Source organism: Balaenoptera musculus, chromosome 13 (genome assembly GCF_009873245.2).
Source record: "Balaenoptera musculus isolate JJ_BM4_2016_0621 chromosome 13, mBalMus1.pri.v3, whole genome shotgun sequence".
Taxonomy (NCBI): Eukaryota; Metazoa; Chordata; class Mammalia; order Artiodactyla; family Balaenopteridae; genus Balaenoptera; species Balaenoptera musculus.
In genome coordinates this window covers 68,988,533-69,011,575 of record NC_045797.1, presented here as the reverse complement: position 1 = coordinate 69,011,575, position 23,043 = coordinate 68,988,533, and the positions used below count along the sequence as shown (strand labels likewise).

Genomic DNA, 23,043 nt, shown 5'->3' with positions numbered 1-23,043 from the left:
GGGTGTGTGGGTGTGGGTGGGTGTGGGGGTGTGTGTGTGTGTGTGTGTGGGCGTGCGCGTGCGCGCCTGCCTCCCCCGCCAGGGGGCGCGGAGGTTGGGCTGCAGGTGCGCAGGGAGAGCGGAACTGGCCGGGGAGCGAGGGCGGGGCCAGGGCAGGTAGAGCTGCCCCGTGGCGAGCGCTGAGGGACAGATGAGGTGCCGCTGCCGCCTCTGCGTTTTCGGTAATTTCTGGCCCCTCCGGTCGCGTTCTCCCCTGAGCGCCCACCCTGGACCCGCCCTACGCCCCGTGGCCGACTCGGGGCGGCAGAGAGGGGCCTCCGCCGCCTCCGCCACCTCCTCTCCCGCTCAGGCCTGCCCCTCCCCCCGTGCTTTGCAGACGCGGCCCAGGGGCCCCGGCGGCTCATGCACGTGGGCCTGGCGCTGATCCTGGTGGGCCACGTGAACCTGCTGCTGGGGGCCGTGCTGCACGGCACCGTCCTGCGGCACGTGGCCAATCCCCGCGGCGCCGTCACCTCGGAGTACACCACCGCCAATGTCATCTCCGTGGGCTCCGGGCTGCTGGTGAGCGGGGCCGGGCCGTGGGGCGGGCGGTTGGCGCCGGAGAGCGGCGCGGGCCTCAGGTTTTGTTTCTTGCAGAGCGTTTCCGTGGGACTTGTGGCCCTTTTGGCATCCAGGAACCTTCTTCGCCCACGACTGGTGAGGGGATTTCTGGAGCTTTAATGAGGAGGCCCGGCGTCAGGGAAATGGGGGCTGACTCAGCTTCATCTCTAGTGGGAGGAGGAGCCTCAGATGGAGTCGCCGAGGTGTCAGTGGGAGAGGCAGCCACCCCCAGGCTGCTCACCCTGACCTTCTGCCCCTGTCAGCACTGGGCCCTGCTGGCACTAGCTCTGGTGAACCTTCTCTTGTCTGCTGCCTGCTCCCTGGGCCTCCTCCTTGCTGTGTCATTCACTGTGGCCAACGGCGGCCGCCGTCTTATTGCTGACTGCCATCCAGGACTGCTGGATCCTTTGTTACCACTGGACCAGGGGTCTGGACACACCGACTGCCCCTTTGACCCCACAAGAATCTATGTGAGTCCATTCTCTTCCCAGCCTTTTGGCGGTCCACAAAGCCTTAGTCCTGCCCTTTAATCGCCCCTACTTGCCACTCCTGCCCTGCTTCCTCTGGCCTCCCGCCCTTCCTTCACCTTTTAGGATACAGCCTTGGCTCTCTGGATCCCTTCTTTGCTCATGTCTGCAGCTGAGGCTGCTCTATCTGGTTACTGCTGTGTGGCTGCACTCACCCTACGTGGGGTTGGGCCCTGTAGGAAGGAAGGGCTACAGGAGCAGGTAAGGAAGAAGCACAGGAAGGGTTCATTCAACACAAATTGTGTTGAAAAGATGCTGAATTATATACAGGGCTGGAGTACTAACCCCACCCTCTTCTGTAGCTGGAGGAACTGACAGAGCTTGAACTTCCTAAATGTAAGAGGCAGGAAAATGAGCAGCTACTGGATCAAACTCGAGAAATCCGGATATCACAGAAAAGTTGGGTTTAGGGACAGGTAATGGGCCAGGAGGATTGTGGCCTGGGGAAGGGCGGTGGCAGGGACCACTCTTAGAACTGGGTTGGGCCTTTGCTATGCTGCTTGCTCTCTGACGCAGGCTCTTCCTCTGTCAAGCAGGTGCTGATCCGGAGGCTCAGTCCACAAGGATCTTCCACTGACCCCTAGGATATGTTTATATAATAACAGTTGTAATAAAAGAACTTCTACTTGATTATGATTCCTTTTGGGGGAAAGGGGTGCTGGGCTAGTGTTGGGGGTGAACTTGATCAAAGAATACAGTGGTCTCAGTTACTTACAAGACTTTAATGAGGGATGGAACCGACTAACCCTACCAGTTACTGAAAGGAGAAGCTGGTGCTGGGCAGTCCCCCGCACCACTGACTGATGAACTTCAGCACGTCTTGGCACACAGGGCTGTGGGAGGTCTGTGAGGAAACAGAGGGCACGAGAGGAACTCAGCAGCGCTGGGAAAAACATCCCTGATACAAAAAAAACTTGCTCCATCTCAGTGTGGGGAGCAGGGTTCAGGCCTGCACCTGCCCTCTTGACAGCACCTCCCCCACCCAGCACAGTTGCTGGTGGGTTCTTCAGCGCTGTTCTCCCTACCCCCATCTCTCAAGCCTTCCTCTCTAACCTTGATGGCCATAAGGAACTTATTCCAGTTGTCCTTGTTAGCTGCCTTCCCTGGCCGCTTAAATTCAATTTTGTTCCTCAGAATGGGGTATCCTGGAGGGGTGGGGGGAGAAAAAAAGATGAACTGGAGATTGCGATGGATTGAGGGGGAAGAATGAAGAGCAATTTAGGGGTAGAAAGTAGGATGTTCTTGTCTTCTGCATCCTTTACTGAATCACAGTAAAACAGTTTCTTGATCCTGCTGTTTTTCCCTCCTTTCCACCCACCACAGAATATGGGGTGCTGTAGGGTTCTGTACCTGTAATGAGGCAGGGCAGTGCCCGAACTCCAGTGCTGGCCGCCACCAGGGAAGCCTCGTAGGCACCACGCTCATCCCGAGGCAGAACCTGCTCCAACCGCTGGTCCATTGAGATTGTGAGCACCCAGTCTCGAACTTCTTCTCTCTGAGCCTCCTGGGAAGGACAGAGCAGCTTCACGCAGGGCAGGGCAAGTAGAAGATGATGGGCAGAGGGTTTGCTGAGCCGTCATCCTGTGTACCACCTTTCACCCACAAATGATCCTCCTTGGATTGGTGGTCACAGTCACAGCCTTAGCTTTTTCCTCTGCTTCTACTTTCACTGAACGAACAGTGAGGGCTGAGGCCCTTCCACAGACGTTGCTGACTGATGCCATTACAAAGTGTTGGGAGGACCATCCTAAAGTGTCCTCCCTTTCCAGTGCACTCACACTCGTGAGGCCTCCTGCTCTCCAATCCTGTGCCCTTACCGGGACGTGCTGCTTGGCTGGGAGTGGCACCTCAAAGGGAATGTCTGTATCCTGAAAGTCAGAGTGGTCAAGGGCATCCAGAGTCCCTTCTTCGATTGCCTGCGGCAGAGTGGGCAGCCATGAAATAGGCACAGCTTGTGACAGGCAAAACCTCCCAACCTCTGGGCACAACTGCCCTACTCACATCTGTCAGATCCAAAAAGCGGTTGAGGAAGATGAAGGCCATGTTCTCCCAGCCAACTGCCTGCACCAGAGAAAAGGTGCAAGTGGGAGTGAGCAGCTGGGCGTGGCTGTGTTTCTCCAGGATGCAGGGGGGAGAACCCAGGAAGATAACAGGAAAATGATCTCCTCCATAACGTCAGCCCCACACTCAGCTCTGCTCCACCTGAGCAGCTGGGATTTCCTACTTTCCAACTTTTGATTTCCTTCTCTCCTGGGCCCCGCCCTTGCTTGGCCCCATTGCTCACCTTGGCAGCAATGCCTGCTTCATAGAAGGCCTTGTCTGCAGGTAGTAGCTGGGTGTGACGTAAGAGTGAAACAGAAAGCCTGGCAGCCACAGTTTCCTATGGATTAAAGTCAAAGCATTATGATCCTGGCACTATGTGACTGAGCTGCCAGACCAATGATCTTATAACTAAGGCAGCCATAGAACCAGAAGACCAACAATCAATATTAAATTGCTCTGGGTCATGCAGTTCTGGGTCTTAGTTTTTTTTTTCATCTGCACAAGAGAACTGGACCTAGGTTATTTCTAAATTTCCTCCCACCTCTAGAATTCTATTGTCCAACTCCAGGAAATAAATATACAATATACTACCATGAATAAGCCAAAGGTATGTATATATTATAAGAGGTCAATGCAGAAATCATGGAATTTGAATGTTTGAGCGTAATGAGGCTGGAGCTTTGTGGGCACAGAGCCCTAAGAAGGTCAGAGGAATACAAAGAAAACCATCTCAGCAAGGGTAAAGAGAAACTAGGAGAGCAGTGAGCCAAGCTTGAGACTGTCCAGATCTTGAATTCATTCAACTTCATACATTTGAAGATACGTCTGTAAGACTGAGGGCTCCTCCCCCGTCTGTCTCACCAGCTGTTTGATGCTCTGGGCCGCAGAGCGAGTGGCATAGTAATGGGCGATCAGCAGCATGGTCTCGAACTCCTCATGGGCTGGAGAGTTTGCCTCACTGGACTTCACCAAGTTTTCACACTAGAGCAGGGAGAGTGCACAGCCTGGGTCAGGGGTCAGAGGAGTGCCAGGGCCAGAGTGGTCAACTGACGGCCACCTGGATAGAGGAAGGTAGAGTCCGAGGGTGAAGGTTTATGTGCGTGAAAGAAAAGACGCGGACATGGACAGGCGGAATAGCCTTTCTGCTCTGCTGTCCACCCGACTTCCTCACCAGGTTGAAGAGGACGTCCCGAAGGTCAGCCCAGTTGTGATAGGCCTCGGCACTGTTGGTCCCAGGGGAGCTCACCATGTCAGTGAAGATCCTTCTGTAGATGTTGAAGTTCTGGAGGTGGAGGGGGAGGGGGAGGGGGAAGGAGAGCTGAGTGAGAAGAGCACAACTAGAAGAGAAGGTCAGGGGAAGTGGGGCCAAAGAGGAAAACGGGCTGTAAAGTGCGCGCGCGCGGGGGAGCTATGGGACGCTGCTGGAGAAAGCGTTATCTTAAGAGAAGAGGAAGAAGAAGGGCAAGAAAAAGCGATTTCTTCCTATCTGGCGCCCTGTGGGTGTGGGCAAATGTGTGGCTGTGAAAGTGCAGTCACACTGTTACCGGGTGACAGTGTCGGCAGTGAAAGTGCAGCCACACTGTTACCGGGGTGACGGTGTCCACAGAGCTGCGATGCTCAGGTAGGAGAGCGGTGCTCGCTCTCCGGAGGAAGTCAGTAAGGCCCTAGAGGTGTGTGCGGTTCATCTCTGCAAGACTGTTCCCTGCGTGCTAGCTAAGAGCATGGGGAGGTTGTTTGGTGTTCCTTCAAAGGGTAAATCCTCTAGAGAGGCTGTACGTTTCTGAAGAGGCTGGGTGGGGTCTCTGGGGACCATGCTCTCTAATGAAAGAATCCTTTGAGAAGACAGACCCTGAGAGCGTGAGTGGTCCTTGAGGAGAAGGTAAGAATTTCCTTGCGGAAACGTTCACCCCAAGGAGCAGGCTGATACCTGTGGGTTAGCAGGGGCTCCGTGCTGCACATACAGGGCCAGCGCCTGGGCATAGCCGCCCTCTCGGATCAGGTGAGTCGCATACAAAGCCACGTACTTGTGCAGAATCTTGTAGTTCTGTTCCAGGGGTGCAGGAAAAGCAAGGGGAGGTTGGGGTCAGTAAGACCAGGCAGTGAGGGTGGGGTGGTGACTTGAGGCCGTGGATTTGTTTAGGCGGCCAAGGGCATATGCAAGCCAGGCCCAGCTAGGCCTCTGACCCCACTGTCAGAGTGTGAAGACTGAGCTCTCTGACGCTGATCAGGGATCTTTGGGGTTTGGGCTTTGGAGGAAGTAAGAGAGACAGCTCTGGGACAGGTGGGGAGTCAGAAAAATGCACAGAAGAGCTGGGAGTGGGGTGAAGAGAGCAGTACCTGCTTGGTAGCTGTTTCAACACACTTGTCCCACTGGCCCTGCTCCACATACAGGTCCAAAGCAGCCGCCACATCCACACCCACCAGCTACGGGTCAGTGGAAAAGACAGAGTTACACGAGGAGAAGGAGAGAGAGAATCTCTTGAGCTTGCCTCCTGCTGACTCTGCCAATCTCACCGAGTCCACTTTGCCCTGGTTCTTGAGGAACTCTTTATAATGCTGGTCCACATAGTCTTCATACCTGTGAAGATGTGCAGAGATCTTGCACTTCATGGTCCTGGGATGCACACCCCTCCCATGAGAACTTTCTCCCAATCTTTACAAAAGGAAGTAAAAGAGAATTTCTAGTGAGAAGGGGTCATGAGCTTACCGGGGATCTAACTCCTTAGCCACACGCTTGGCCTTGTTCCATTCCTCACCCTCAAGGAAAGCATCGATCGCTTCCTTGACTAGGTCCAGGTTCAGATAGAGCTCTGCAGCCTGCACAGTGGAAAGTCAGAGACTGGAGATCATCTTTCCCCTCCCTCCCCAGTCTCCCCTCTGGGAACTCTCTGTGAACTCTGGGGAAACAGAAATGCATGCCATGCCTGCCAGGAGACCCACCTCATACAGCTTCCTGAGTGCAGGTGTCACCTTTCCACCCATCTCTGTGCAATCTATTTCTATTCAGTCCCGGCACGCTACTTACTGCACTGTGCTTTCCAATTCCAATCAGCTGGGGTCCCACAGCCCGAACTACTTCCAGACTGCGTTGGGGAGGTAGAAACTTGATGGAGAGTTCAGCTGCCTGAGTGGTTGAACAGAAGATAGAAATGGGTAGGAGAGACAAATATTGCTGGGGGGTCCTCGACCTGCTCTGTTTTTTTCCCTCCAGTTGTCAACTTTCTTGCACTCTCCCTCACTTTCCGCCCTCTTGGGCAAATCCTGCCTCATGGTCCATCAGAGCCTTTAAATAGAGGACCTATCTGTTCCTCTCAACTCATCCTCTTTCAGACACTCATCGCTGTCTGAGATCACTGCATTTGGTCCTGTCACCTTTGACAAACTGGTTTCTCAAGTTCTTTGTCACAAACAGAATCTTGGTAGCATGGTATAGAGAAAGAACCCCTAAAATCGGAGCCCAGGGCATTCTGCAACTATTTGTTTTAGGCTTTTCTGAGCTTCAGTTTCTTCACCCATAAGAGTGATGGTCAGGGCTTCCCTGGTGGCACAGTGGTTAAGAATCCGCCTGCCAATGCAGGGGACAAGGGTTCGAGCCCTGGTCTGGGAAGATCCCACATGCCACGGAGCAACTAAGCCCGTGCGCCACAACTACTGAGCCTGTGCTCTAGAGCCTGCGAGCCACAACTACTGAGCCCGCGAGCCACAACTACTGAAGCCTGCGTGCCTAGAGGCCATGCTCCAACAAGAGAAGCCACTGCAGTGAGAAGCCCACGCACCGCAACAAAGAGTAGCCCCCACTCGCCGCAACTAGAGAAAGCCCACGCACAGCAATGAAGACTCAATGCAGCCAAAAATAAATAAATAAAAAATAAAGTATAGAATCTTTAAAAAAAAAAAAAGAGTCACGGTCAGTCTAGATTTGTACTGTCCAGAACAGCAGCCACTAGTCACATGTGGCCAGTCCCAACTGCGATGTGCTGTAACCTTAAATGTTTCAAAGATTTTAGTGTGAAAAAAGGAATGTAGAATATTCATTCTACATGAATAGAATGAGGGGCAGCATGGCAAATTTTTGATAAATTTTTATATTGATTGCATGTTGAAATAATAGTTTTGATATATTGGGTTAAATAGAATATAATTATTTCCACCTGTTTCTTTATACTTATTTGAATGTGGGGCTACTAGAAAGTTTAAAATTACATGTATGACTTAAACCTTTGTGACCTGCATTATATTTCTACTGGACAGTGTTGGTCTAGATGACCTTGGAGACCTCTTCTAACCCTAAAACTCAGTAATTCTACAAACCCAGGTGTTCCATGAGTTCACTCTGTTTGCGCTGTGATGCTGACATCCTCACCAGATTTTAATTTCCACATGGTCCAGTTTAGCTATAGTCTATGCTAATCCTCCTGGTCTTCCCCCACCTATTCTTGCCTCTCTTTCTTTCTTTCTTTTTTTTTAAAGTTTTTGGCCACACCCCACGGCATGTGGGAATCTTAGTTCCCCGACCAGGGATCGAACCCACGCCTCCTGCATTGGAAGGCAAAGTCTTAACCATTGGACCGCCGGGGAAGTCCCTTGCCTCTCTTTCTTTACCTGCCAAAGCCGTCAAGGCTTAAAGTGCTCCCATCCAGGAAGCCACCCTCTGACTAACCTGAAGAAGGTATAGTCATGAACAGACCCGAGTAAACAATGCCCCAGAGTAAGATACAGAAGATGCTTCATACTTGATTAAAACCCGCTAAACTCTTAACCAATCCTCAGTCCTTTCTACTCCCTTCCCCTCCAACTTCTAGGGGCTATTCAATTACAAGGCCTCACAAACCTAAGGGAAGTTCTGCAGGGGCATCGGCACACCAACATTTTATTCAGGGGCTGAGCAATCTCACCCCTTCATAACTCCTAATACCGTATTTCCCTGCATCTAAGGCACATCATTAAAATATACATGTATCCCCATCTCAAAGACACCAAGAACCTATCTTAGAATTGATGAAACAAATTAGCTTGGCTTAATCTGCTAGAGGCTTCTTTTCAGGAGCTGCTGGGTAGAGGAGGGGCCTCTACTTTTTTCATGGCCTCCATCTGGCCCAGCTCCAGGGTCTGGATTTGCCCTTCCAGCTCTGACCCCAGGCCTACCTCCTCCCTCACAAGGGTTCCCCTACCCCAGCCCACAGAGATCTCACCCTTCTCTCAACTCTACTTGAATCACACACTTCAATCTTCACTAAGTTGCGATATTAACTAATTGAGCCACATGTTAGTCTACCTTCCCCCAATTTCTGGCTCTCCGGGTTCTGTGTTATATCCCTTTTTATAGCCTTCATAGGTTCTGGATCTAGCATCTAGCAAGCACTCAGTAGATACCTGCTACCTGATTGAAAACAAAAAGACACAGGAGGAAAAAGATGACTGTCTGAGAAGGAACGCTGGATGTGAATGGAGGCCGGGAAGCACAGGGCCAGGCAGGTGTGGCAGCCTCACCTTCATCCAGCACTTCTCCACCAGGCTGCTGCTCCCTGCATCCCGCACTTTGAGGTAACAGTCGACTGCACGGCTGTATTCTCCAGCCTGCTCCCACTGTCGAGCCTGTTCCACCAGTCCTTCCATGCCCCTGTGCAGACGAGCGCGCTTGTGACCAGGAATGGGGAGGGGCAGCGTGGCCGATTCTGTGCACACCTTCTGACCACCCATCCCCAGCCCTGCCGACACTTCCGGGTCCCCTGGCTTCATACCTGGCCCCCTTCTTGGTAGCTTCCCGCTCATACTCTTCCTGCAGTGCCTCCAGCTGGCCAGGCATGTAGTCCTTGCAGATCCGCAGGGCATCGCTCCACAGTCCAGCCTCCTGCTCAGATTGCCAGGTAGCAGGACGGTTAGCGGCAGGCATGACAGCTTTCCAGTGCCACTCAGGTGCTATGGCCCACTGATCCCTAGGTCCTTGGACTTCTCTTCCCCTTCCTCTTTGTCTCCTTCCCCTTCCCCAGTGTTAACCTCCTGTATCATTCTCAGTACCAGGGCTCAGTGTAGTGCTCTGTGGGCTCTCACATCCTCTCACCCTCCCCTCATGGCCCTGAATCCGCTGGCCCACCTTATAGTAATTGAGGGCCAGGCCCGGTCTCTGGGCCCGAAGCAGCAGCCCTTCTGCTTTCTGGAAGTCCTTCTCCTCCAAGGCGCCCCGGGCCTGCCCCATGAGCACCTCAGTGACGCTGTCAGGGTCGTGGGCCTCGGCCACACGCTGAGCTGCCTCCCAATCCTGGTTATGGACAAACCTGCTCCCAGATGAGGACAGAGAGGAGGCTGAGTATAGGAATGAGGCCTTCACGATGAGAGGCAAAAAGCCATGTCACTGAGGGGGTATAAGATTTATTGGTACTAGGTTTAGATGAAGGTGAAGATGACAATGAAAGATCCTGGGGCTGAGTCTGGGAGGACAGGATTAAGGAATTTATGGGGTAACTCACATGAGGACTGCTTCCTTGGGTTTACCAGCCCTGATGAATTCAGCTTCAGCCTCTTCAAATTTTCCCTAGAGGGAGAGAAAGGCAGCCATACATGATGAGACAGAGATTGGCATCACAGGCAGCCATGAGACAAGAGGTTTGAATGCCTGGCAGCAGTGGGCTAGGGGATGGGAAGGAGGGCTCTGCGGTCAGAGTCAAAAGCAATGGAGAAGAATCACATCCATACCTCATCCTCCAGGTACATAGCGTATCTGAGATGAATCTCAGGAGTTTTGTGCTTGAGGGCCAGTCGAGAGAGTTCAAAAGCAAATTCAAAGGAGCTGAAATGGAAGGCGCAGATAAGGTTAGCCTACTCTATACTTCCTTTTATAAGAGGAAAAGAAAAACAGAGGGCAAGGATTGAGGGGAGGAAAAGGCACAGATTAAGAAAGACAATATGACATGATAGAGAAGCACAGAGAGCACAGCACTGACAGGGAGGAAGGACTCCTGGTGCTCTGACCACCTCCTCCTGAGCCACATCTACACTAGCAGAAAAATAATCTTCCCAAAACAAGTAAAACTACCCGCAGCAATCTGACTCGATGCAGGATTACTACTGGTGTTCTTAACATTTACTTAAGAAAAGCTCACTTTGGGCAGAAGACCTGAATAGACGTTTTTCAAAAGAGGATACACAGATGGTCAACATGAAAAGATGCTCTAATCATCTAATCATCAGAGAAATGCAAGTCAAAACCACAATGAGATAACAACTCGCACCTGTAAGAATGGCTATCATCAAAAAAGGTCTACAAATAGCAAATGTGGGTGAGGATGTGGAGAAAATGGAACCCTTGTGCACTGCTGGTGGGAATGTAATTTGGTGCAGCCAATAGGGAAAAGAGTATGGAGCGTCCTCAAAAAACTAAAAAACAGAACTACCATATGATCCAACAATTCCACTCCTGGGTATATATCTGAAGAAAACAAAAACACTAATTAGAAAAGATACATGCACCCCAGTGTTCATAGCAGCGCTATTTACAACAGCCAAGATATGGAAGCAACCTAAGTGTCCATCAACAGATAAATGAATAAGGAAGATGTGGTACATATATACAATGGAATACTACTCAGCCATAAAAAAAATGAAATTTTGCCATTTCCAACAACACGGATGGACCTGGAGGGTATTATGCTTAGTGAAATAAGTCAGACAGAGAAAGACAAATACTGTATGTTGTCACTTATATGTGAAATCTAAAAAAACAAAACAAATGAATATAACAAAACAGAAACAGACTCACAGATATAGAGAACAAACTAGTGGTTACCAGTGGGGAGAGGAAAGGGGGGAAGGTCAAGACAGGGCTAGGAGATTAAGAGCTACAGACTACTATGTATAAAGTAAATAAGCTACAAGAATACACTATACAGCACAGGGAATATAGCCAATATTTTATAATAACTTTAAATGGAGTATAATTTATAAAAATATTGAATCATCATGTTGGACACCTGAAACTAATATTATAAATCAACTACACTTCAAAACATTAATAATTTAATTTAACTTAATTTAAAAAAAGAAAGAAAAGCTCATTTTGCATTTAATAGAATCACACTTCCGTTACTCAGAAGTAAGTTACTGGCTTAGTGCATTTTAGCTTTAAAAGCTGTTCTCTTTCCACCTTTCTCCTTAGAACAGCCAAAGATTAAACACCATTCTGAGCCTCCTGGGGAACAGGAGCAGAGTTACTAATTCATTCTTGCCTCTCTATCAGGTTCTTCCAAGGATCTCTCCTTACCACACTGCTTCACTCTTGCTTCAGCCTCCAGAAATGCTTTTCAGTTATACATCAATTTCCTTTCTCTATATAGCGGCTCTGTCTGGAATGGGGCCAGCAGAGAGAAGGCTTGGGGCCTCACCAGTTGTCAGCAGCATGGTCAATAGCAGCTTCCAGGAGTCCCAGCTTATTGAGCAGTCTAACTGCAGCCTCACCTCCCAGGCTCTTTGCCCACAGATAGGCCACGTGTTTGTGGGCATTAGCTCCTCCGTGAGCCTTGGCCACCTGAAAAGCAAAGCCACTTGGCAATCCTCCAGTACAGGGCTACATGGCTGCTCCCTTCCCCTCTCTGACCTGACCTCAGCTTGGAAAAGGATCAGGTGCCTCTCCTAGAGCAGTAGGAAGAGGGCTCAGTTCCAGGGTCTATTAACCTGATTAGGGTCCCAGGATGGATTTCAGGTCGTTCACAAACCATTAAAATTGTATGTGAAATTTTGTGCGTAGGTGTGGACTTTTTTCAAAGACACCCATGACCGGTTTAGAATTAGACAGTTACTTGAGAGTGGGACAGAGGGATGGACGAACCCTGTACATCCTTACCCATGAAGGGTGAGAACTCCTTACCCGGTAGGCCTCTTCCCAAAGCCCGCTGGACCGGTACATATTCACTGTTGCCTTCCACTCCTGGGCCTCGAGGTAGTGATATTCAGCCTCCTGTAGCCGGCCTTCAGCCTCCAGCTCCTGGGGAGAGGTGGATCAGGATGGAGAGAGGGGGAGATGGAGCCTGTTTGGGGGAGAGATGGGCAGGGGCAGGAGAAGGGCTCACCTTGCCCAGATGTAGGTGTGTGTCGCTGAGGAGATCTGGGTGGTGCTTCCCTACTAGGCGGACCATATCATCATACAACTTGTGCTTTTTGAACATGGTGATGGCAAGACCAGGCTCTTCCACTGTCACATATAGCCTGGGGATAGGAGATACACCTGCGGCCTCCTAGACCCAGATTCCTGCTGCTAGAGTCGTTCCTAAGGGATTCTGTCACTGCCTTCTGGGCAGAGGGCACATATCTGCAGACCCCATCCCTCCCTCTAGCCCTGAAGCCCCATCTCCTGCTACACCTCCCCTGGGGCCACGGCTCACCTTTCAGCCTCTCGGTACTTGCCCTGCTTCTCCATCTCCTGAGCCTGGGTGATGTACAGCACCGACACATCTTCTGGCCTCATGCACTTCATCGCCAGCTGTGAGGACACACAGAGCCAGGGTAGCCTCAGGCACCAATTCCCAAGGGAAGCAGAGGGAAATGTAGAGCGGACAAGGAAGTGGGGCTTCAAGGGAGCCTGTTTTCTCAGGAACTCTGAACCTTCCCAACAACCACAGGCGTTTGGTTAGCGTCACTCTCCTAGTCAGTTCAGGGAATCCCAAGTCCATAATGAGCAGAGTAAGAACTACATTCTGCTAAGGCAGGAGGGCCAGAGACACCCTGTGCGGGGGGCACCTGTTCCCACTACCTTACTCCTACTGTACCCACTGGGCTCTGGGAGCAGGAGCGAGAACGGTTACCAGTGTGGCTAGAGCTTCAGCAGAGGTATTTCAGATTCCCTAGCCCCCAAGCCCATCTGCTGTCTTCAGAATCGCAGGTTTGGGAACAAGGGCCTCTCTTCATCCTTGCCTTTCCCTATGGCTAGGGATCAAAGTTACCCAGACTGTATTTTGGTACTCTTCCTCAGCTTTCAGGGAACCTGGCGAAGTGGGGAGATCAGAGACTAAGGAAAGTGGCAACATAACCACAAAGGTGGAATTCTCTTCTCATGAACTCCGCCGATTCCCTACCTTGTGGGCTTGCTCCCAGCGGCCAGCCTGGGTGTACATGTCTATGGCATCTTTCGTCCGGTCTCCCTTAGTGTAGAGCTCCTCAGCAATCTGTGGTTGAGACAGGCAGAGGCAAAAGGTCAGAGCATCAGAGTGAAAGCAGCCTGTAGGAGGAAAGAACAAACCTCAGTTGGGATGGAGCAGAGCCTGGGATACCATTATCCTATAGTCACAGAGAAGACAAGATGACTACAGGTGTTTCAGACTTTCTACTGTTTTGAAAAAAGACCAGCCTGAAACAGTATGAGGACAATACAGTGGGAGTTTAAGAGGGCCTCACGTTTCTGCAATGCAAGGCAATTCTATACTGTAACTATGTTGGAGTTATTCTTTTTTTTTTTTTTTTGTTAATTTATTTATTTTTGGCTGCGTTAGGTCTTCATTGCTGCACGCGGGCTTCTCACTGCGGTGGCTTCTTTTGTTGCAGAGCACGGGCTCTAGGTGCGGGGGCTTCAGTAGTTGTGGCTCGTGGGCTCTAGAGTGCAGGCTCAGTAGTTGTGGTGTACGGGCTTAGCTGCTCCGCGACACGTGGGATCTTCCCAGACCAGGGATCGAACCCGTGTCCCCTGCATTGGCAGGTGGATTCTTAACCACTGCACCACCAGGGAAGTCCCTATTCTTTTTTTTTTAATTTTAATTTTTAAAAAAAATTTTAGGGCTTCCCTGGTGGCACAGTGGTTGAGAATCTGCCTGCCAATGCAGGGGACACGGGTTCGAGCCCTGGTCTGGGAGGATCCCACATGCCGCGGAGCAACTAGGCCCGTGAGCCACAACTACTGAGCCTGCGCGTCTGGAGCCTGTGCTCCGCAGCAAGAGAGGCCGCGATAGTGAGAGGCCCGCGCACCGCGATGAAGAGTGGCCCCCGCTTGCCACAACTAGAGAAAGCCCTCGCACAGAAACGAAGACCCAACACAGCCAAAAATAAATAGATAAATAAATAAATAAATAAATAAATAAATAAATAAAAATTTTATTGAAGTATGGTTGATTTACAATGTTGTGTTAATTTCTGCTGTACAGCAAAGTGATTCAGTTATACGTGTATATATATATTCTTTTTCATATTCTTTTCCATTATGGTTTATCACAGGATATTGAATATAGTTCCCTGTGCTATACAGTAGGACCTTGATGTTTATCCATCCTGTATATACTAGTTTGCACCTGCTAATGTTGGAGTTATCCATGAAGCATCACTCATGCTTGCACAGGAAGAGAGCTAGAGACTTGCTTTATACGTCTGGGAGAGGGGTCTATGTTATGTTAGAATGAAATGGGGGGAAGTAAACCTCTTTCTGCCCATTCAGGGTGGTGACACTGTTGGGTCCCAGAAAGAAGGATTTGGAACGCTTCTTGTTCTGGGTTCCCTCGTCGTCATCCTGTACTGCATTGCTTCCGGCTGCAGAAAGGGGCTCTCCCTCACCTCATACTCCTGCAGAGACGCGTAGTGTTGGGCCACACGAGGATAGTATTTGGACGCGGTGTTCTGGTCCTGTAGATCTAATATATAAATTGCCTTCTTCCACTGGCGGGCACCCAGGGCAGCCTCAATTGCCTTAATGGAGCACCTGGCAAGTTGGGAAAGGTGTAACTATGTATGAGGAAAGAGGAAAATAGATGGAGGTAAAGGGAAGCCTCAAGCACGCTCCAACCTACACTTTGAGACCCCTCCTACTTTAGTAAGGCCCTGGCACCCTTACTTTCCCCACCGCCTCTCGTCTCGTGCCCGAATGCCCTCTGCAGCCCGACCGCCACACCTGGCTTCGACGTAGTGATTGACGGCCGCATCAAGCTGCTTCTGCTGCACCAAGTGGTCCCCCCACGCCTCCTCGAGTCTCACCACCTCCACTGGGAATGCCAACCGAGCCAGCTCCACCGCTGCCAGAGACAGAGAGGGCACTCAGCTCAGGCTTCAGGAAAAGTGAGATAGAGAAATGAGGCGTGGCCTACAGCTGAGAAGTGGAGGGACAGAGGAGCACTGAAGCCGGTCAGCCTGAGCAGAGGCACAGAACAGGCGTGGGGGACTGTTGGGGCCGCAGTCCACAACACCGACGGATGGGCTATGGGTGGCTAGTACCTTTCATGAATGCGTTGCCTTTACAGTAGCACTCCAGGGCCCGCTGTGGATTTCGAATCTTCTCAAAGAGATCACCTGCCTGTTAACACATCCCATATTACTACAAAGATACCCTTACTCCACAAAAATCAAGTGTCAGTCCCCGAAGGAGGCGAGTCAGCCACCAGTCAGGGAGGGCTGTGCGCTCCGAGACTCCTCTGGGTAGGAAAGGGGCACTGAGCCCTGGGGGTAGGGGACAGGAATAGGAAGCCAGCCATACCCTTTCATACAGCTCGCTCTTGATGAGGGCTGCAGTGATGCGCTCTAGCAGCTCCGCGGTGGCCGGCAGCTCCTCTCGGGTCAGCACCAGCCGAGCGGCTTTGGCAGGGAGCCCAGCTTTGAGGTAGAGGCTGATGGCTGCTAGCTCATCCCCTCGGCTCTCCTCAAGTTCGCCCGCTCGCTCCTCTTGCTGTGTGTCCATCAGCCACTGGTAGTAACCCCGGCGCAGCTTCTCTAGGGCTGGGTGCCCCTGGACACGCAACAGAGAAGACTAGGAGTCACATCCCTCCTGCCCCGCTGCTTCCCAGGCTTCTCCAACCCCACTGTAACAACAGAAACCCTCCCAGTCACCAATGTCCCAACTCCTCACCATGTCAGGTCCCGGCCCCCGCCCTGCCGCGGTTCCTACAGTCTCCTTGACAAGAGGAGGTTTCTGATATTGGTGGGCGTGAGTTCTGAACAACTGTGGGGAAGACAGAACTGGTACCTTGGCCTCAGCCACAGCGATACATTCGTCCCAGCGGTGTAGCTCCTGGTACATGTCCATGGCCTCCTCAACAGCGTTCTAGGGGAACCCGGGCAGAGGAAAGAGGGACACCAGGAAGATACGAGAATCAGAAATCAGCAAGCTCTCCTCAGCCCAGCTAAGATGCCGGCCTGTGTGGACTGAAAGCCTCACCCTTTACGTATACACAAGCAGAGGTGAATTTAGTATGAAACTAAAAGAAACTTAAGCTTCAGGGCACCTTATTTGCACAGGTTCCTTCCAAAGCAACTTTTCTTAAAGAGGGCTCCTCAAATTGTATAAGCTTTGGGCCTCACAAAATCTGGATCTACCTCCACGCACAAGAATTGCAAAGACAGGCTCTGGAGTATACGGGGAAGACAGCAGACTTTTTATGAAAGATAGAAGTAATTGTAAGAACTAACACAGAGGAGGCAATTATGGAGGAGTGAAATGCACTGTACAGACCTTTCTGAAAGTTCTCCCCAGACCTTTGGTAGCCCAGCTGACCAGTGCTCATTCCTCTCGAGTTCGCCTCTCTATTTTTCCCCCTCTGATCCCCTCTTCCGTCCAGTTCTTCTGTTCCTATTACCTGTTCTAAGAAGATCATTTCGGCCAGCTTGTAGTTCTTCTCCAGCATGGCTAGACGTGCTCGGACCTGATAAAAGTCTGTTCCTTCTCCACCCTGTGGGGAAAAAGGAGGTTCTGGTTATTCTGTTGGTGCCACAGGAGCCATTCTGTCTGTGTGGCCAGAGAGACATGGAGGCTAAAAGGCTTAGGAAGCTGAAAACCTCCATGGGGCTTAGAGGCTCGGGGTTTGGCAAGCAATTCCAAAATGGTCTGACTTGAAGGTAAAGGTGGAGGGGGCAGGGTAGAGGAAATTAGCCATGGCTGGAAAGCTAAGAGTCGTGGGGTTGAGTACCAGGAGAAATCTCAGCTTGAAAGACTGAACGAATCAGGAGGAGAATACTTGCATATTCCCGAGACACTTGATCTGCAATCTCATTGGTCTCATGTAGGAATCGAGCTTTTGCTACATGGCCCAAAGCAGAAAAGCACCTATAGCATGGAAGCAATAACAGTAATATTATTATAGAATCATCATTAATTCATTGGTTCAGTAGATATACTGAGCATCTATTATATGCCAGAAACTGTTCTTGCCACTGGGGACACAAAAGGGATAAGACAGATGAGGGACCAGCTCTTAGGGAACTTACTTTCTAGTGGAAACAAATAATTAGTAAACAAATAAACAAAGATTATTTGAAAGAATGGAAAATAAAACTAAGGGGACTCCTTAAGTTGGTAGTCAGAGAAGACCTGTTTGAGGAGCTGACATCTGAGCTGAGACCTTAATACAAGAAAGAGCCAATCATGACAAGATGGAGAAAAATTATTCCAGGCAGAGAGAAAAGCTAGTGTAAAGGCCCTAAGGCAGGAGTGAGCTTGGCACACTCAAAGGGACAAAAGGATGCCAGTGCGGCTGGAGACTAATGGGCAAGTACCTGATATGAGAAGAAAGCAGAGGCCAAATCTTGTGGGGCCTTAGGACATGCAAAGAGTTTGGGTTTTATACAAAGTACAATAGTAAGTTACTGGAAGGTTCTGAGCAAGAAAATGATATAATCTAATTTATGTTTTTAAAAAATTACCTCAGCTGCTATGGGGTGAATGGATCGTAGGGGTATAAGAACCATATCAGTGAGACTAATTAAGAGGCTTTGCAACACAGCATGTAGATAGTGGTGGTCTATTCCAGGGTGGACACAGTAGACTTGAACAAATAAGCGATTCAGGATACCTTTTCTTTTTTATTTTTACAGTCACATGGATCACTTTTTATTTTTAACATATAGAATTTGACTTTGTGTTCATATATATATATATATATATATATGCATGTACACATGTACAAAATACTTGTATCTATCTGTTAGCATTTTTTAAATCTTTATTGGCGTATAATTGCTTTACAATGCTGTGTTAGTTTTTTCTGTACAGCAAAGTGAATCAGCTATATGTATACATATATCCCCATATCCCCTCCCTTTTGAGCCTCCCTCCCACCCTCACTATCCCATCCCTCTAGGTCGTCACAGAGCATCCAGCTGATCACCCTGTGCTATGCAGCAGCTTCCCACTAGCCATCCATTTTACATTTAGTAGTGTATCTATGTCCACGCTACTCTCTCACTTTGTCCCAGCTTCCCCTTCCCCCACCCCTGGGTCCTCAAGTCCATTCTCTGCGTCTTTATTCCTGCCCTGCCGCTAGGTTCATCAGTACCATTTTTTTTAGATTCCAAATATGTGCGTTAGCATATGGTATTTGTTTTTCTCTTTCTGACTTACTTCACTCTGTATGACAGACTCTATGTCCATCCACCTCATTACAGGTAACTCAGTTTCATTCCTCTTTATGGCTGAGTAATATTCCATTGTATATATGTGCCACATCTTCTTTATCCATTCATCTGTCAATGGACATTTAGGTTGCTTCCATGTCCTGGCTATTGTAAATAGTGCTTCAATGAACATTGTGGTACATGCATCTTTTTGAATTATGGTTTTCTCAGGGTATATGCCCAGTAGTGGGATTGCTGGGTCATATGGTAGTTCTATTTTTAGTTATTTAAGGAACCTCTATACTGTTCTCCATAGTGACTGTATCAATTTAGATTCCTACCAACAGTGCAGGAGGGTTCCCTTTTCTCTACACCTTCCCCAGCAATTATTGTTTCTAGAATTTTTGATGATAGCCATTCTGACCCGTGTGAGATGATACCTCATTGTGGTTTTGATTTGCATTTCTCTAATGATTAGTGATGTTGAGCATCTTTTCATATGTTTGTTGGCAATCTGTATGTCTTCTTTGGAGAAATGTCTACTTAGGTCTTCCACCGTTTTTGGATTGGGTTGTTTGTTTTTTTGATATTGAGCTGCATGAGCTGCCTGTATATCTTGGAGATTAATCCTTTGTCAGTTGCTTTGTTCACAAATATTTTCTCCCATTCTGAGGGTTGTCTTTTCGTCTTGTTTATGGTTTCCTCTGCTGTGAAAAAGCTTTTAAGTTTCATTAGGTCCCATTTGTTTATTTTTGTTTTTATTTCCATTTCTCTAGGAGGTGGGTTGAAAAGGATCTTGCTGTGATTTATGTCAAAGAGTGTTCTGCCTAAGTTTTCCCCTAAGAGTTTTATAGTGTCTGGCCTTACGTTTAGGTCTTTAATCTATCTTGAGTTTATTTTTGTGTATGGTGTTAGGAAGTGTTCTAATTTCATTCTTTTACATGGAGCTGTCCAGTTTTCCCAGCACCACTTATTGAAGAGACTGTCTTTTCTCCACCGTATATTCTTGCCTCCTTTGTCAAAGATAAGGTGAGCATATGTACGTGGGTTTATCTCTGGGCTTTCTATCCTGTTCCATTGATCTATATGTCTGTTTTTGTGCCAGTACCATACTGTCTTGATTACTGTAACTTTGTAGTATAGTCTGAAGTCAGGGAGCCTGATTGTTCCAGCTCCGTTTTTCTTTCTCAGGATTGCTTTGGCTATTCGGGGTCTTTTGTGTTTCCATACAAACTGTAAAATTTTTTATTCTAGTTCTGTGAAAAATGCCATTGGTAGTTTGATAGGGATTATATTCAATCTGTAGATTGCTTTGGGTAGTATAGTCATTTTCACAATGTTGATTCTTCCAATTCAAGAACATGGTATATCTCTCCATCTGTTTGTATCCTCTTTGATTTCTTTCATCAGTGTCTTACAGTTTTCTGCATACAAGTCTTTCGCCTCCATAGGTAGGTTTATTCCTAGGTATTTTATTCTTTTTGTTGCAGTGGTAAATGGGAGTGTTTCCTTAATTTCTCTTTCTGATTTTTCACTGTTAGTGTATAGGAATGCAAGAGATTTCTGTGAATTAATTTTCAGGATATGTTTTGAAGACCCTGGATCAGTGTCCCTAGGACTTGCTGAGAGTCTAGCTGTGGGAGGATAGGAAAAAAGGGACCAAGGATGACTCCTTGGCAAAATAGCAGCAGCTGACCTTTAAAGAGCACTTCCAACCTGTGCTCTTAGCACAGGTCCTCTCATTTGCTCTCCAGTACCACTGCCATTTTTCTTTACCATCCTGCATGTAAATTCTGTTATCATCCCCATTTCATAGAGCAAATGAAGAAACCAAGGCTTGGGAAGGTTAAGTTAACCTCTCTCAAGTTACACAGTTGGTAAATGGAGCCAATATTTGAAATCAGAGAGCCTGGAGTCCCATGTTTGTCCTATAAATTACACTCCTATACAACACCTGGAATATACACATCAACACGTGGATTGTAGGGTATGAGTGTTAAAAACTTTGAAGGGGCACCTAGTTACAAGATTGGGGAGTGACAACAATAAAAGACACACTCATGTGAAGTAAGTCAGAAAGAGAAAAACAAATATCGTACAATATCGCTTTTATGTGGAATCTAGAAAAATGGTAGAGATGAAATTACTTGCAAAGCAGAAATAGAGTCACAGATGTAGAGAACAAACTTACGGTTACCAAGCGGGGAAGGAAGGGTGGGATGAACTGGGAGACTGGGACTGACATATATACACTACTATGTATAAAATAGATAACTAATGAGAACTTACTGCATAGCACAGGGTACTCTACTCAATGTTCTGTGGTGACCTAAATGGGAAAGAAATCTAAAAGAGTGTGTATGTATGTATATATATATATATATATATATATATACATATGACTGATTCACTTTGCTGTATAGCAAGAAACTAACACAACATTGTAAATCAACTATACTCCAATAAAAATTAAAAAAAAAATAAATAAAAGACATACTCATAATATAGGATGGGAGGATGTTTGGAATAACTGTACCATGGAAGGGTTCTATGACATCTGTTGGCATGGGAAGGGAAGTGCTGCCTTAACACTGGGGAGGAGCAGCCCACGGGGAAGATACCCGCATGGCCATCCCTCCCTCCTAGCTGCCTGGCACCTCGGTTCTACAGCCCAACTCACCTCTCAGCAATGTGTAGCTGCCTTGCTTCCAGTGACAGCTTACTCAAGGTTTTCCACATTGCCTCTGTTTCTGGGGTCATTTCCAGAGTCTCCAAGAAGGCTGCTGCCCTGGAGAGGGAAGGAAGCAAAGCACAAGGAATGAGTCCAGGGTCAGGAAGACACCGAGGAATACTAGTGATGGGGCAGGGGAGGAGGGGGGCAGGCAATTATTTGTCCTCTTTGTCTAATCTCCTCCCAGGACACCACGTTCTTTTCAGACATGGCCAGTTTTACTACCCATCCCAGGTCCTCAGAACCAGAATTTCCCACCACCTTGCTGGTTACCAGTCTAGCCCCTCACCTGGTGTAGTTGCCGTCATCAATGGCTGTTCCAAACTCAATAAGGCCCTCATCCAGTGTGTAGGCAACTGTAGTCACACCTTCAGTCACCATCACCTCGGTCTTTCCCCCGCCCCGCTCCAGACCTACAACATCACCCTGTAAAAATTCAACACCCCCATCCCACCAGAATTCCAAGTGAGCATTTCCACTGACTCAACTGCAGAAAAGACCCACCCTCATTCAACCCTACTGCTCATACACTGAGGGAATTACAGTGGCCCCTGTTTTTCTAACATTTAGTTTCTCTCAGGCAGATAAAAATTCCCTATCTATGGTAATATCCTTGGGTTAAAGTACACTCATAGCTATGATGGCACTAATGGCTAGGGATAAGTTGACAAAGTGTGACATCCACTTCTGCTACTGCCAGCAGTACTGCCAGCAGTACTATGACTCGGTATTCTTAAAGGCCCTCCTGTTAAAATTCAACTTGAACATACTTCCCAATGTATTGCTAAGTTCAACTGAAGAAACCACTAGGAATGCTTCCTACTCCCTCCCCCCGCCCCCACAAAAAGAAAGCAAGAGAGAAAGAGGTCAGTAAGCTAAAACCGAAAAAACATGAGCAGGAAAAAAATGGAAGGTGAGCAAGTAGGAAGAATACAGTTGCCCTGAAGGCAAACATAGTATTAGGAGAATAAACTTTGGGTCCTCCAGCAGGATGGGGAGGCCAAATCTAAGGTTCCTTCATTAAACTGGGGATCCTCTCTTCAGTAAAGGGAACCAAAGGGGTACAGGTCATTAATATGCCTAATTCCTGCAGAGGCAAACACAAATCATCTCTGGAGGAAAACATGCCTATATGAGGCCCTCAGGATTCCAAAAGATTACATTCAATGTAACATGAGCTCACAATAAAAAATTACCAAAATATAAGTTAACAAACAGTTAACCAAAAAGTTAAATGAGTAAACAATACCTATAAACAACAGTTTTAGACCTCCATGGGTCTCAGATATCAAAAATAATAGTTAAGAAAAAAGACAGTTATAAAATATAAAATAATTATGTGTGAGATGTTTAAAGACCTAAAAGATGAAATGAAAAATTAAGCAAGGAACAAGAGACTATCAAAAATGGTCAGTCACGTTGGAGAAAGAACCAAATAAAACCTTATGAAAAATTTAATTTTTGAATTAAAAAACTCAATAGATGGTTTAAATAGCAGATTAGACAATGATGAAAATGAATTAATGAACTAAAAGATGTATCTCAAGAAATTATCCAGAATGTAGCATGAAGTGAGAAGGAGAAAGGAAATATGAAAGACAGGTTAAAAAGGTACAAAAGACAGAACAAGAAATCTAACATATACCTAATTAGAGTTTTGATGGAGAGACTGGAGAATACGATAGAAGAAGCAATGTTTAAAGAGATTATGGTTGGGATATTTGCAAGACAGGTAGAAATATGTGTACTCACAATTACAGGTAGCACAATATATACCAAGCAGGATAAATAAAAAGAAATTTATAGCTAGACACACTGTAGTAAAATTTCAACATGCCTAAAAAAAGATTTTAA

General features: G+C 48.0%; 2 protein-coding genes across 3 annotated transcripts in view; one reads left to right on the top strand and one right to left on the bottom strand.

Moving 5' to 3' along the window:
* Nucleotides 1-14: 14 nt before the first annotated feature.
* On the top strand, nucleotides 15-1,757 carry KRTCAP3 (keratinocyte associated protein 3). Of its 2 annotated transcripts, XM_036873200.1 has the most exons (7): nucleotides 21-221; nucleotides 377-561; nucleotides 637-696; nucleotides 864-1,070; nucleotides 1,194-1,328; nucleotides 1,430-1,543; nucleotides 1,664-1,757. In XM_036873200.1, exons 1-6 carry the CDS (start codon nucleotides 191-193, stop codon nucleotides 1,535-1,537), a joined length of 726 nt encoding a protein of 241 aa, XP_036729095.1. In that variant the 5' UTR covers nucleotides 21-190; the 3' UTR covers nucleotides 1,538-1,543; nucleotides 1,664-1,757. The 2 variants fall into 2 exon arrangements, with proteins under 2 accessions (XP_036729094.1, XP_036729095.1); XM_036873199.1 differs by having other exon boundaries at nucleotides 15-221; nucleotides 377-696.
* Nucleotides 1,758-1,834: 77 nt separating this feature from the next.
* Nucleotides 1,835-23,043, bottom strand: part of IFT172 (intraflagellar transport 172) — a 43,244-nt gene continuing 22,035 nt past the window's right edge. The window contains exons 17-48 of the mRNA XM_036873660.1: nucleotides 21,479-21,615; nucleotides 21,139-21,246; nucleotides 17,088-17,172; nucleotides 16,706-16,798; nucleotides 16,096-16,173; nucleotides 15,610-15,858; nucleotides 15,351-15,429; nucleotides 15,031-15,151; nucleotides 14,697-14,841; nucleotides 13,235-13,324; nucleotides 12,545-12,642; nucleotides 12,233-12,368; nucleotides 12,031-12,147; nucleotides 11,549-11,691; nucleotides 9,864-9,957; nucleotides 9,638-9,702; nucleotides 9,265-9,445; nucleotides 8,912-9,021; nucleotides 8,661-8,790; nucleotides 6,196-6,294; nucleotides 5,878-5,987; nucleotides 5,685-5,748; nucleotides 5,508-5,594; nucleotides 5,098-5,214; nucleotides 4,342-4,452; nucleotides 4,032-4,151; nucleotides 3,412-3,507; nucleotides 3,129-3,188; nucleotides 2,945-3,043; nucleotides 2,478-2,631; nucleotides 2,181-2,272; nucleotides 1,835-1,971 (exon numbers count right to left, since the gene is read on the bottom strand). Coding sequence (XP_036729555.1) covers nucleotides 1,882-1,971; nucleotides 2,181-2,272; nucleotides 2,478-2,631; nucleotides 2,945-3,043; nucleotides 3,129-3,188; nucleotides 3,412-3,507; nucleotides 4,032-4,151; nucleotides 4,342-4,452; nucleotides 5,098-5,214; nucleotides 5,508-5,594; nucleotides 5,685-5,748; nucleotides 5,878-5,987; nucleotides 6,196-6,294; nucleotides 8,661-8,790; nucleotides 8,912-9,021; nucleotides 9,265-9,445; nucleotides 9,638-9,702; nucleotides 9,864-9,957; nucleotides 11,549-11,691; nucleotides 12,031-12,147; nucleotides 12,233-12,368; nucleotides 12,545-12,642; nucleotides 13,235-13,324; nucleotides 14,697-14,841; nucleotides 15,031-15,151; nucleotides 15,351-15,429; nucleotides 15,610-15,858; nucleotides 16,096-16,173; nucleotides 16,706-16,798; nucleotides 17,088-17,172; nucleotides 21,139-21,246; nucleotides 21,479-21,615 — 3,558 coding nt within the window. The 3' untranslated portion in view covers nucleotides 1,835-1,881. The remainder of the gene's footprint in view (nucleotides 1,972-2,180; nucleotides 2,273-2,477; nucleotides 2,632-2,944; nucleotides 3,044-3,128; nucleotides 3,189-3,411; nucleotides 3,508-4,031; nucleotides 4,152-4,341; nucleotides 4,453-5,097; nucleotides 5,215-5,507; nucleotides 5,595-5,684; nucleotides 5,749-5,877; nucleotides 5,988-6,195; nucleotides 6,295-8,660; nucleotides 8,791-8,911; nucleotides 9,022-9,264; nucleotides 9,446-9,637; nucleotides 9,703-9,863; nucleotides 9,958-11,548; nucleotides 11,692-12,030; nucleotides 12,148-12,232; nucleotides 12,369-12,544; nucleotides 12,643-13,234; nucleotides 13,325-14,696; nucleotides 14,842-15,030; nucleotides 15,152-15,350; nucleotides 15,430-15,609; nucleotides 15,859-16,095; nucleotides 16,174-16,705; nucleotides 16,799-17,087; nucleotides 17,173-21,138; nucleotides 21,247-21,478; nucleotides 21,616-23,043) is intronic.